General features: G+C 41.0%; 1 protein-coding gene across 2 annotated transcripts in view; it reads left to right on the top strand.

Annotated features, from left to right (window-relative positions):
- PARN (poly(A)-specific ribonuclease) overlaps positions 1-12,222 on the top strand; it is a 155,277-nt gene that overhangs the window by 49,937 nt on the left and 93,118 nt on the right. For both annotated transcript variants that reach the window (XM_044234160.1, XM_044234161.1), the window contains exons 19-21: positions 2,795-2,850; positions 4,323-4,409; positions 7,352-7,426. In XM_044234160.1, the coding sequence (XP_044090095.1) occupies positions 2,795-2,850; positions 4,323-4,409; positions 7,352-7,426 (218 nt within the window). The remainder of the gene's footprint in view (positions 1-2,794; positions 2,851-4,322; positions 4,410-7,351; positions 7,427-12,222) is intronic.

Below are 12,222 nucleotides of genomic sequence, written 5' to 3'. Positions count from 1 at the left end.
TCGCTCGCTTGTTTTGTTTCTTAAATTCCACATATAAGTTAAATCATACGGTATTTGTCTTTCTCTGACTGGCTTATTTCGCTTAGCATAATACACTCTAGCTCCATTTATGCCGTTCCAAATGGCAAGATTTCATTCTTTTTTATGGCTGAGTAATACTCCACTGTGTATATGTATGTGTGTGTATATATACATATATGTGTGTATATGTGTGTGTGTGTGTATACATACACACACCAAATCTTCTTTATCCACACCTCTGTTAATGGACATTTGGGTTCTCTCCATAATTTGGCTATCACAGATAATGCTGCTATAAACATCAGGGTGCATGAATCCCTTCAAATTAGTAGTTTTGGATTTTTTGGGTAAATACCTAGTAGTGCCATTGCCAGATCATAGGGCAGTGCTTTTTTAACTTTTTGAGGCACCTCCATAGCCATTGCCAGATCATAGGGCAGTGCTTTTTTAACTTTTTGAGGCACCTCCATACTGTTCCCCAGAGTGGCTGCGCCCATTTGCATTCCCACGAGAGAGCTAGAGAGTATTATGCTAAATGAGGTCAGTAAGAGAAAGACAAACACCATATGATTTCACCTGTATGTGGAGTTTAAGAAACAAGCAGCTTAGGGGAGAAAAAGAGAGAGGCAAACTAATAAACACATTCTTAACTCTAGAGAACAAACTGATGGTCACCAGAGTGGGGGCAGGCAGAGGGGGCGGGTGGGTGAAACAGGGGATGGGGATTAAGGGGTGCACTGGTGATGAGCACTGGGTGATGTGTGGAAGTGCTGAACCACTAAATTGTACACCCGAAACCAGTATAACACTGTATGTTAACTAACTGGAATTTAAATAAAAACTAAAAAAAAAAAAAAAAAAAAAAAAAAAGATTCCAATGTCACTTTTACAGAAGTAGAACAAAAATCCTAAAATACTTTGAAGTTTTCATAGTTAACTTGGATTGTTTAATGCTTTTTTTTTTTTAAGATTTTATTTATTTATTTGACAGAGATCACAAGTAGGCAGAGAGACAGACAGAGAGAGAGAGAGGAGGAAGCAGGCTCCCTGCTGAGCAGAGAGCCTGATACAGGGCTCAATCCCAGGACCCTGAGATCATAACCCAAGCCAAAGGCAGAGGCTTTAACCCTCTGAGCCACCCAGGCGCCCCTGTGTAATGCTCTTTTGAGATGATGAACTATAATTTACTGCCCGCCCCTGCCCCCGGTCATCTTACTGAATCTTGAGGTCCATTTTGATTTGGGGGGGGATTTGACGGTATAGCAATGAACTTGTCGATTCAGCTTTTATTCCTCTGTTGAGGTTAGGGTAAAAAAATTAAATTATTTTTATGGTGCTTGATATGTTCCATTAACTTTTAAATTAAGGGTTTTTATTTACTTGGTTTTTAGAATTGGAGGACAGTCTCTAAATTTACTAAATGGAAAATTGAAAATTTTGTGAAGCATCAAAAGGGTGAGCCTTTTCACCCAGGAATAATTTCACAGGTTCTGGTTGGCAGTAGTAGTCGTAGCTGTCATTGCTGAGAAACTCCTTGGTGCTGGATGCTCTGTAGGTCTTAGTGTCTTCTGGCATCACCAGTATTAATGATTGAATTGGGTACAGTGGATCCCAGAACCAGAATAGTATGCTTGAGCATAAATTAGTGAACTAAAAATAAAATTGGTTTCTTAGCCTTAGGATTTGGTTGATTAAATTGTAGGCCAGGCAACAAGTTCTTAAACCACAGAGTACCATGACTTCGTTTTTTCTGGCATTAACCGAACACTGTTATTTACGCTGATGATTCCGTTTGTAAACTAGAGCATGCCCTGCTTGGCTTCTGAGTGCCTGGTAATAATGTGCCTTAATTGTGGGTCAGTGAAGCCAAACTAATTGCTTGTTGGGCTCTTAATGCCATTTTAATTTGCTGTATAATGCAGTCTCTACGAGAAACGCACTCTGTATTGTCATCTGAGTAAAACGTATTAAAATCATCTTGCAAACAACAGAATGCCTGATACTTTGTCCATAATCTTGCAAATTAAAAAAAATAAAATTTGGCATTACAGAGTTGTAATTTACACGTCCTCCTTTTTAAGAGCTTCTGTAGCTTTTTCTTTGGAGGGTATACAAAAAGTGACTGATGTATGTTTTATATTAGTGCAATAGCTTTCTTTACCAAACATTGTTTTGTTTTGTGCTTCTAATATGTTTTAAACGACAGTAATAGCATGAGCTTCTGAGATGGTCACTTATTTCAGACTGTGTAATTCACCCAATGAGATTGGTATTTATCTGGTGACTTTCCACTTCAGTTTAAAAAAAAAAAAGGTATCTGTGCTTATTATTCTCAGCTCACAAAACAGCAATCATAGGGGTTCCCTTTATAATTTGTGGGAACAGTTCAGAAGTCAGAAAGATGGTTAGTATTCTGTAACATTTGTTTTCTCTGTCTCCCTTGACTAATGAGCAGACCTGAAGAAGACTTTCTTTTGACTCTGATTACTAATTTCATTCATTTAGCTCATGTTTATTGAGTAGCTGTTGAGTGCCAGGAACTTTTGTAGGTTTTCGGAATACCAAAGATTGATTGTTTGTTTGTTTGTTTTTTCTGTTTATAACATTTAGTTCTCTAGAAAAAGATCTTTGTGGCGAATTGTAAGAGCTTTTTCAAATGATTTCAGGAATGGAGTGATATAAATAAGAACCATCAGTAAAGAATTTAATAGATGCCTGTATCAGGTTTTTAATAGAAATTTGCCCATTGCCTGTTTTTCTTTCCTTTTTGTAGGTTATTTCTTATGAGAGTCATGGATATCCCCTATCTAAACTTGGAAGGCCCAGACTGTAAGTGAACTTTTATTTTCTCATGGCATCTGCACATTGAAGTGTGTGGTCTGGAAGGAATAACAAGAAAAGTATTACTGAAGAAAGAGCTTCATTCACTTAAAAACAGGCAGTGATTTTGTGGTTGATATGAATAGTATGCTTAAGTTAATGGTACCCTTGGGTCTTGATTAACTCATCTCTTTACTTATATTTTCCAGTTTATGCATGAGTTGAATTTTAAAAGAATATATATCTTTTCTTCATTAGTTCATTTTCACTCGAACTCTAAATTCATAATTTCCAATAAATACGCATAACAAATTTTGAGACGGCTAGCTCTGTCAGTAACCATAAGTTCTCTAGTTTCTGGCTATTTGCATATATATATGTATGTATATACATATATAATATAACATATATATATATATATATATATATATGGTGGGTTTTTGGTTTTTTTCCCTCTCTTTTTCATTGAAAATCTTGGAAGGCCTGTCTGGGAGGTGATTGCTGCTGCTTTGAATTATTTCCTATTTTCTCCTCCTCGCTGTCCCACTCTTTTCCATTGCTCTCTTTCTTTTTTTTTTTTTTAAGATTTTATTTATTTATTTGACAGACAGAGATCACAAGTAGGCAGAGAGGCAGGCAGAGAGAGAGGGGAGGAAGCAGGCTCCCTGCTGAGCAGAGAGCCCGATGCGGGACTCGATCCCAGGACCCTGAGATCATGACCCGAGCCGAAGGCAGCGGCTTAACCCACTGAGCCACCCAGGCACCCCTCCATTGCTCTCTTTCTAGCCTTGGTTTATTTGCCTTAAAATCCATGCCAGAGGGTTATAGAAACGGGTGAGCCGTGCCTGTTGGTAATAGCCATCGCCGTGAAAACGGGTGAGCCGTGCCTGTTGGTAATAGCCATCGCCGTGATAAGCGGACCACACATGTGTCTGTTTTGATGCACTCCTCTTGCAACAGTTCTGCAAACTAAGTATCATCATTCCCGATACACAGCTATGAGTGGCTGGAGCGGTTGGGTCTCTTGCTCTGAGGTGCATCCTTCAGTGGCAGGTCTGAGATTAGAACATGAGACTGTGACTCAGGACTGCCCCGCTCCTTAAACTCAGTCCATTGGATTTGGATGGTGCGCTGAATAAACACGTGGACCGCTAGAGTAATAGCAGAAAGTTAAGTGTTTCATGAAATGTCTTCAACAAAGCAGCCTTTCTGCCCCTCCCCACCTTGAAATAATTTTCATGAGAACTTCATGAGCAAAGATGGTCCACGTAGAATTGTCAGGGTTCAACCCGTTGTGGGTTCTATAAAGTATCAGAGCCCCAGTGGAAGCTAACTCAAAATACATTGAGAGGTTTCGTTTCGTAATCATGAGTCATTCCTAGCAATTCCTCAAGTTAGCTGGGGGATAGTTTCATTAAAGAACCCCTGGTGTATCATTCACTTTTCAGTTGTCAACCTCTTATCCAAAATTTGTCCCATAGTGCAACCGAAACGGGATCACGTTCTCCATGTGACCTTCCCCAAAGAGTGGAAAACCAGCGACCTTTACCAACTTTTCAGTGCCTTTGGTAAGTAACTCTTAAGTCCTTATGTGGTTTTGGGATTTTGCTATGTTTTTGGTCTGTCCAGGTGGCAATAGGTATACTGAATGACAGCTTTACCTTGGTCGAACGAATATTACTGTGTAAGGATTTAGTTTCACTCATGGAATGTTTCAGGGTTTGGTATGTTGGTATCTTTGTACTAACATGATCTGAAGAACTTTCGACAGCACCCCACACTGGAGTGCTGTTATTACTCCACGGAAACCAGGATACTAGTACTATGACTGCCCTTACTGCCGACCATGGAAAATAGACCTAGGCTGAGGATAAATCATTTTTAAGATAAAATTTGGAGAGATTTTTTTCATAAGGGCAGGCGGTCACTGCTTGACATTGACAAGTCCAAGCAGAGGGACGCAGATGTTTGAGAGGACCAAGAGATGAGTTATGTATGCGGTAGGGAGGTTCTTCTAATTCCTTTTTATCAGGTCAGGTGATAGGTTGAGATGAACCATCTTCTGATTAACGTTTATAAAGTCTTTCAGACTATATAAGTCTTCAGCAGTGCCTGTTTATTTTAACAAATGAAGTACTCAAGCTGTTCTCTTTAGAAATTCTTGGAGAAAGTAAAGGCAGCACAAACAGCCAATAATAAGACTGTTTAGTAAATGTTTGTGGACCGCCTCAACAGGCTAGTATGTAGCCATTTAAAAAATATTTGAAGAGTTTATTAAAAGATGGTAAAGTGTTTTTGTTTTAACATTTAGTGTAAAAAGCAGAAACAAAGTAGAGTTCCTGTATAACTGATTTTTTTTTTAATTCTTTGTATAGAAATCAGACTGGAAGGAAGCCTCATGCTATTATCACTGATTGTTTTAGATAGGTTTTTTTTTTCTTCCTCTTTATGCTTTTTTGTATTTTTATTTTTTAGGGAGGGAGGGAAGGAGAGAGAGACAGAGAGAGAAAGAAAGAGGAGGGGGAGGGGCAGAGGGAGAGGAAGAGAATATTAAAGGAGACTTTGTGTCCAGCTCAGAGCCTGGCGAGGGGCTCGATCTTATGACCCTGAGAGAATGACCTGAGCTGAAATCAAGAACTTAACCAACTGAGCTACCCAGGTGCCCTAACTTTTCTGTATTTTCTAAAATAAGCATATATTTATTAGCTTTTATAAGTAAAACACTTTACAATTTTTAGAAAAGTAAGTGAAAGCGGGCATGTTTCAGGAAAGTTATCCTAGTCTTTGCAGACAGTCTCAACAACTTTTGAAATTCTAGTCCTGCTTTTTAATTTAAATACAGATCTAGAGATGCAGTTGAATTTCACAGCTCATTTCTTTTGAGAGCTTTTGATGTTGTTGCTGTTTTTTTCTCATTTTGTATTATTAAGTTCTTACCCTTATGTAGTCAGCCTTTAATTGGCTAAATTAAGTAGGATGCTCCGAATAGAATTTTGTTTTCATTTTAATTAAAAAGAATCAGTTGTATGATATCAGACAAGTAGCCTCTCCGTTCCTTTGTGTCCTCATCGGTGACAATGACGATGATGATGGCAATACCGCTTACTACATAAGCATTTCATGAGGATTAAATGAGCTGATTCATGAAGGCATTTAGAATAGTATGTGGCACATAGTAACTATTTAGGGCACATTCACTGTTATTATATATCTAAAACACACAAGGTAGAGGAGTGACTTTTGTAATGGAGAAAGTCATTGTGGCACCTTGCTGTGCAGCAGGAAGTGAGTTATTATCCTGTGACAATGAGACAGAGCAGTTTGTAAGCATTCTTGGCCTTGGAAATTTTTTTAGGAATTGAAACATTTTTTCACTAATAAATTCCAGTGATGTTTACCCATTTTTTTTTAAGATTTTATTTATTTATTTGACAGACAAAGATCACAAGTAGGCAGAGAGGCAGGCAGAGAGGAGGAAACAGAAGCAGGCTCCCTGCTGAGCAGAGAGCCCAACACGGGGCTCGATCCGAGGACCTCAAGATCATGACCCCAGCCGAAGGCAGAGGCTTTAACCCACTGAGCCACCCAGGCACTCCTGTTTACCCATTTAATAATGCCAGTCTTCCCATGTTTTTTCAAGAAGAGCAGTAGTCAATTAGGCGTCTGCTTTCCCTTTGGTTTTCTGCCCCCCCACCCACTCCTTCCTTCCCATGCTCTGTTCTGTTCTGTCTGCAGCTTGTTAGCCTTTCTTGAGGATTTGTCCCTTCATGTGAAAATCGTTCTGTTTCACTAGACTGCTTTCTGCCCTTCTCAGTGGCTTTTCTGTTTTAGCCCATCTTAGTTTTCTCTCTTTGCTGCCTTCTTTTCCTTTGTCCTCTTCTGCTGCCTATTTTCCTCACCTGGCCTTGACATCAGTGTTGAATTTTTCGTACTTTTTGCTACATTGATTCCTTTTATGTTTCTCATTCATGATTTTAAGAGTTTGTGTCTCTAGAAATTTAGAAAGATGTGTTTTTAGAAGATTTATCTATTTATTTGAGCGAGAGAGCGTGAGTGTGCAAACAGGAAGGGGCAGAGGGAGAGAATGTCCAAGCAGACTCCCACTGAGTGTGAAGCCCAGTCATTGTGGGGCTCAGCATGGGGCTCACGACCCATGAGATCAGGGCCTGAACCGAAACCAAGAGTTGGATGCTTAACTGACTGAGCCACCCAAGCACCCCTGTTGTGATCTTGATAGGAAAGAAATTGCCAGCTCTGGCTCGAGATTGGGCTGAAATATCAAGTGCCCCCGGATTTAATCCAGAAGGATCTTTCTTTTATTTTTAAAACACATTTTTAAAGCTTCTTTAAAGCTTTATGCTTAATGCTGAGATTTTGATCAAATTTTAAACCAGCACCTCATCTCTGTTTAAATTTGACACATATTCTGAAATAAATCAGATGTGCAGATGAAGTCTGATAGTGATATACTTGGTCAGATGTTCCCTTTATTTTTATTTCAACATTGCAGGTAACATTCAGATATCCTGGATCGATGACACATCAGCCTTTGTTTCTCTCAGCCAGCCCGAACAAGTACAGATTGGTAAGTGCTTTGGACATTTGTTTTGTATATTAATTAAAGTGGGAGCTCGCCCTTTTATACTGTGAGTTCGCTCAGCTGATTCACAGGCATTGCTGCCTGCTGTGTTTAGAGCTGTCTCTAAAATAAAGGAGAAAATTAGTGAGTATCATGTGTAGGTGAGGAAAAAAGACAAATTTATTAATTCATTAGATATACTATGTAATATGTTTCTTCACTTAACCTCCTTTCTGTTCCCGTCTCATTGCGCTTTTTCTGAAACAAGTTGCAGGTTTGCTTTGAGAATTAGAAATAGCAAATTGAGGGGCGCCTGGGTGGCTCAGTGGGTTAAAGCCTCTGCCTTCAGCTCAGGTCATGATCCCAGGGTCCTGGGATCAAGCCCCAAGTCGGGCTCTCTGCTTAGTGGGGAGCCTGCTTCCTCCTCTCTCTCTGCCTGCCTCTGCCTACTCGTGATCTCTGTCTGTCAAATAAATAAATAAAAATCTTTAAAAAAAAAAAAAAAAAAGGAAAGAAAGAAATAGCAAATTGAGAGGAATGGGGAACACCAGAAGGTGATACCTGTATCTACCGTTCACTCATCTCCACGCTTCTCCCATTTACTTAGAAGTTTGTGGGGTCTATTCATTTCATTACACTTATATCGAATACTTGTTTTACAAATAAATAAACCAAGATATGTTATTTGCTTTTAAAATAGGATGGTAAAGGGACGCCTCGGTGGCTCAGTCGGTTAAGCGGCTACTTTCAGCTCAGGTCATGATCGCAGTGTCGTGGGATCGAGTCCCATATCAGGCTCCTAGCTCTGCGGGGAGCCTGCTTCTCCCTCTGCCTCTGCCTGCTACTCTGCCTGCTTGTGCTCTCTTTCTCTCTCATTCTAACTAATAAATAAATAAGAGCTTTAAAAAAAATAAATAGGATGGTAGAAAGATGGAGCACCACATGTCTTACTGGACCCTATGTACTTTTGTCATTAACCGTCTCAAAATGTTCTATTTCCTTAGGTTGAAAAGTTACTAAATAAAATATGTGATGTTCAGCCACTTATTCAAATAGATTTCAAGTTTCTCTGGTACTTAATAGTGTAGGAGGGATAACATTGTAAAGTGATATGTCTAATTTTTTTAAAGATTTTATTCATTTATTTGTGAGCGAGCAAGATAGCATGAGTGAGGGGGGAGGGGCAATAGGAGAGGGAGAAGCAGACTCCCCACTGGCCAGGGTGCCCAACACAGGGCTTGAGCCCAGTTTCAGGTCATGAAATCATGACCTGAGCCATTGGCAGATGCTTAACTGACTGAGGCACCCAGGAGCCCCTTAATTTTTTTCTTTTTATTATTATTATTAGTATCACATGCTAAATCTTTTTATCTATTACCTTTTTATTAGTAGTAGTAGTATCACATACTAAAATTATGTAATTCTGAGAATGTAACTATATGAGTAATTATATATGAAAGCTTCCACATATATACACATTCAGATCAGAGTATTTTGGTGTTTGTTCTTAATTCTGTGGCCATTGCAGGAATATAGGCTGTGTGTGGTGAAAAGCTTAAGCTCTGGAACCATGCTGCCGTACTACGTAGTTGTGTGACCTTGGGCAGGTTATTTAACCTAGAGATGCTTCTGCTCATCTCTGAAACTGAGGATGATAGTACTTACTGGGGTTATTATTAGAATTACATGAGATTATATATATATATTTATATATATATGTTATATATATATATATAAAAAGCTTGGTCTAGTTTGAACTTTTATGATGGTCACTTAATAGTGGATTTCAGCGTGAGATACACTTCGGGGAGGACATGACACCAAGAATTGGTGTTGCGTGAGTGATGTCTCTAGTTAAATGTTTCAGCTTATTTCTCTGATCCTCTCCCCTACAATCCTTGGAAATACCGATGAGATGGCCCCCAGAGGGACTGATTACTACAGAGCCAACAATAACTTCAGGGAGGGGCAAGGGACTCTGCGACCAAGAGCTCGGCGAGAGGCCCTGTGGCCAGCCGCAAGGGCACAGAACTGGAACTCCTGGCTGGAGGTCCAGTCCCACCTCCTCCGCTCAGCCTCACCCTTTGGCCTTCCTGCTGGTCACACCTGGGTGGCATTGAAGCTCTGCCGTGGGTTGGAAGGAGATGGCATGGGCCTCGAAGCCAGACTGCCCCGGGACCTAAGCTCGCCTCCACCGCCTGCCTGCGGTGTGCCTTCTGACAGATTACGTAAACTATCTAAGCCACAGGCTTCTGTCGAGAGGTGGAGGCGGTGATGGTTACTTAGTGAAATGCGGTAGTGGGTAGTGAACGTTAAGTGCCCAGCAGGGAGCTGGCCCTTCACAAGCAGGGGCTTGACAAATGCTAGGGAATCATTAATACCTGCTTGGCCTCCCTTGCTGTGAACAGTACAAATGAGAGTGTGTAGAAGTGCTTGGAAACCTGTACGACCCTAGCTGGTGGTGCCCGCTTGCATGTCCGAGTGTAATTCTATGTTGAGTGTGTGGGGGGGTCATTGCTTCTTTTCATGTTGCTGCCAGACCACATTCACTGTCCCGTGACGATAGCTCCCTCACTTGGAACTGAAAGGCTACTTACCCGTAGTTTCCAGCTCAGTGTCGCACTCCGTGACACCTGAAATCCGGGAGCTGCGCTGCAGAATCACGTTGCCACAGGGGCCCTGCCGTGTGATTGTTGGCCCGCATGTGACACTCCCCTGAAGGCGTGATTGAGTCCATCGTATTCCCCCTGACTCCTTCTCTAGTGCGGGGAACGTACCCTGGCTGGAGTGAGTAGCATGGCGAAGGGGCCGGGATGAAATCGTGACCTTTCTTTTTCCTCCGAGGTGAAATAGATGACTCTTGTCTCCCGATACGATACATGCAGCATTACTGGTAAAGTCTGAGTTTCCGCTGTCATCGCTTACACAAAAGACACTTTTTTTTTTTTTTTTTTTTGAGAGCGAGAGCGTATACCTCTGGGGGTGGGTGGAGTGGAGGGGCAGAAGGAGAGGGAGAAGCAGACTCCGCTGAGCCCCGGCTCATGACCCGAGCCAAAGGCAGATGCTTAACCGACAGAGCCACCCAGGCACCCCCAAAAGACAACTGTGTGTATAAATCCCTGGCCATTTGTGCGTGCTGTGCCTGTGACCCTACTTCTCTTCCTGACGTCCTTTGCCGACACACCGTGTTTGCCTCTCTTCCCCTGGTAGACTGTCAACTCTCTGAGAGCAGGGGCCAGCTGTCTAGCTCACGGTTGTGTTCTCAGTGCTCCAAGTAGCGGCTGACACGAGCGAGGACGGTAAATGTTCACTGAAATGAGTAAGTCAGAGTCAAGGTTGTTAGGACTTAGAAACGCCTTCATGCATAGGATGAATGTATCTGATGTCTCTGGTCTTTTGCCGTGATTTCTAAAATTCTGCAGATGTTTCATCGAAAGACAGTGGAAAATCTGTTTTTGATAGTGGTAATTCTAATGACGAGAGAGACCCTGCATATCTAAAGTGCTACAAACCCTATTAATGTTCTCTTAAACAAATTACTTATTCATTTCAGCGGAAACGAAGGGCCTGTTAGATCAATAATGTAACACTGGAAAAATCATTAAGTGCCTATTTATATAGGAGCTTGTAATGGCTTCTTTGGCGCTGTTACAGACTGATTTTTGATTTACATGTAAGTACCTGACACCTGTCTTTGTCTTTTGATAGTACTAAGTTTAATCAAGATTTTTTAAAAACCACTTTCAGTATCTTTAATAGGAAAGTTCTCTTTTTCTAGGGAACCTTGTTATACTATTAAAACCCTTCTCTGAAACTGATAATACAGTTTATGTTAAGTTAAATTTAAATAAAAAATTTAATTAAAAAAAAGCTTTCTGCTTAGTGCCATTTGGTTTGCTGGTTTCTTTGTTTGCAAAGGCTGAGGCGAGGGCTCCTGTGGCCTTGGGTGTTCAGATGGTGATAGCCCATACCAGCCATGCATTCAGCATTGTTCCCTTGTAACCTTTCAGGTAAGATAGTACATGACCGTGGAGAACATGGAGAACATCACCTAGTCTCACTGTTTGAGAATTTTCCTCAAAGTAGCGGAGTAAGAATCACCTTTTTTTTTTTTTTTTAAGATTTTATTTATTTATTTGACAGAGAGAGAGATCACAAGTAGGCAGAGGCGGGCAGAAAGGGGGGAAGCAGGCTTCCCGCTGAGCAGAGAGCCTGATGTGGGGCTCCATCCCAGGACCCCGAGATCATGACCTGAGTTGAAGGCAGAGGCTTAATCCGCTGAGCCACCCAGGCGCCCCGGCCTTTTTTTTTTTTTTTTTTTTTTAAGATTTTATTTATTTATTAGAGGGGGGAAAAAAACAATTAGGGGGCATGGGCAGAGGAAAAGGGAGAAGCAGACTTCCCGCTGAGCAGGGAGCCCAATGGGCTCGCTCCCAGGACCCCAGGATCACGACCTGAGCCAAAGGCAGACACTTAACTAGCTGACTCACCCAGGTGCCCAAGAAATCATCTCTAAGGGTCACATCTGCATAGCTCCTTCATTTTTAAGATTTCTGTATTCCTAACATAGCTTTATTAAATAGGAGAGGGGCCCCAGCAACATTTTTTAGAAGTCAGAGGACCTTCTAGTCATACTCTCAATGTTTAGTCATTGAGTGTTTTAGAGTGTCCTAAATGTATTAGAAATTTTCATATGAATAGCTCGAGAAAAATAACCTTTTCATTTCTTTTGAAAGCTGGAAATTGCAGCATACTACCAGGGAGTTTTAAAAAAGCAGAGATTGATAGAGGCACTTTAGAAG

This window comes from Neovison vison, chromosome 14 (genome assembly GCF_020171115.1).
Source record: "Neovison vison isolate M4711 chromosome 14, ASM_NN_V1, whole genome shotgun sequence".
NCBI classification, from domain to species: domain Eukaryota; kingdom Metazoa; phylum Chordata; class Mammalia; order Carnivora; family Mustelidae; genus Neogale; species Neogale vison.
This window is presented reverse-complemented; position numbering and strand designations above follow the sequence as displayed.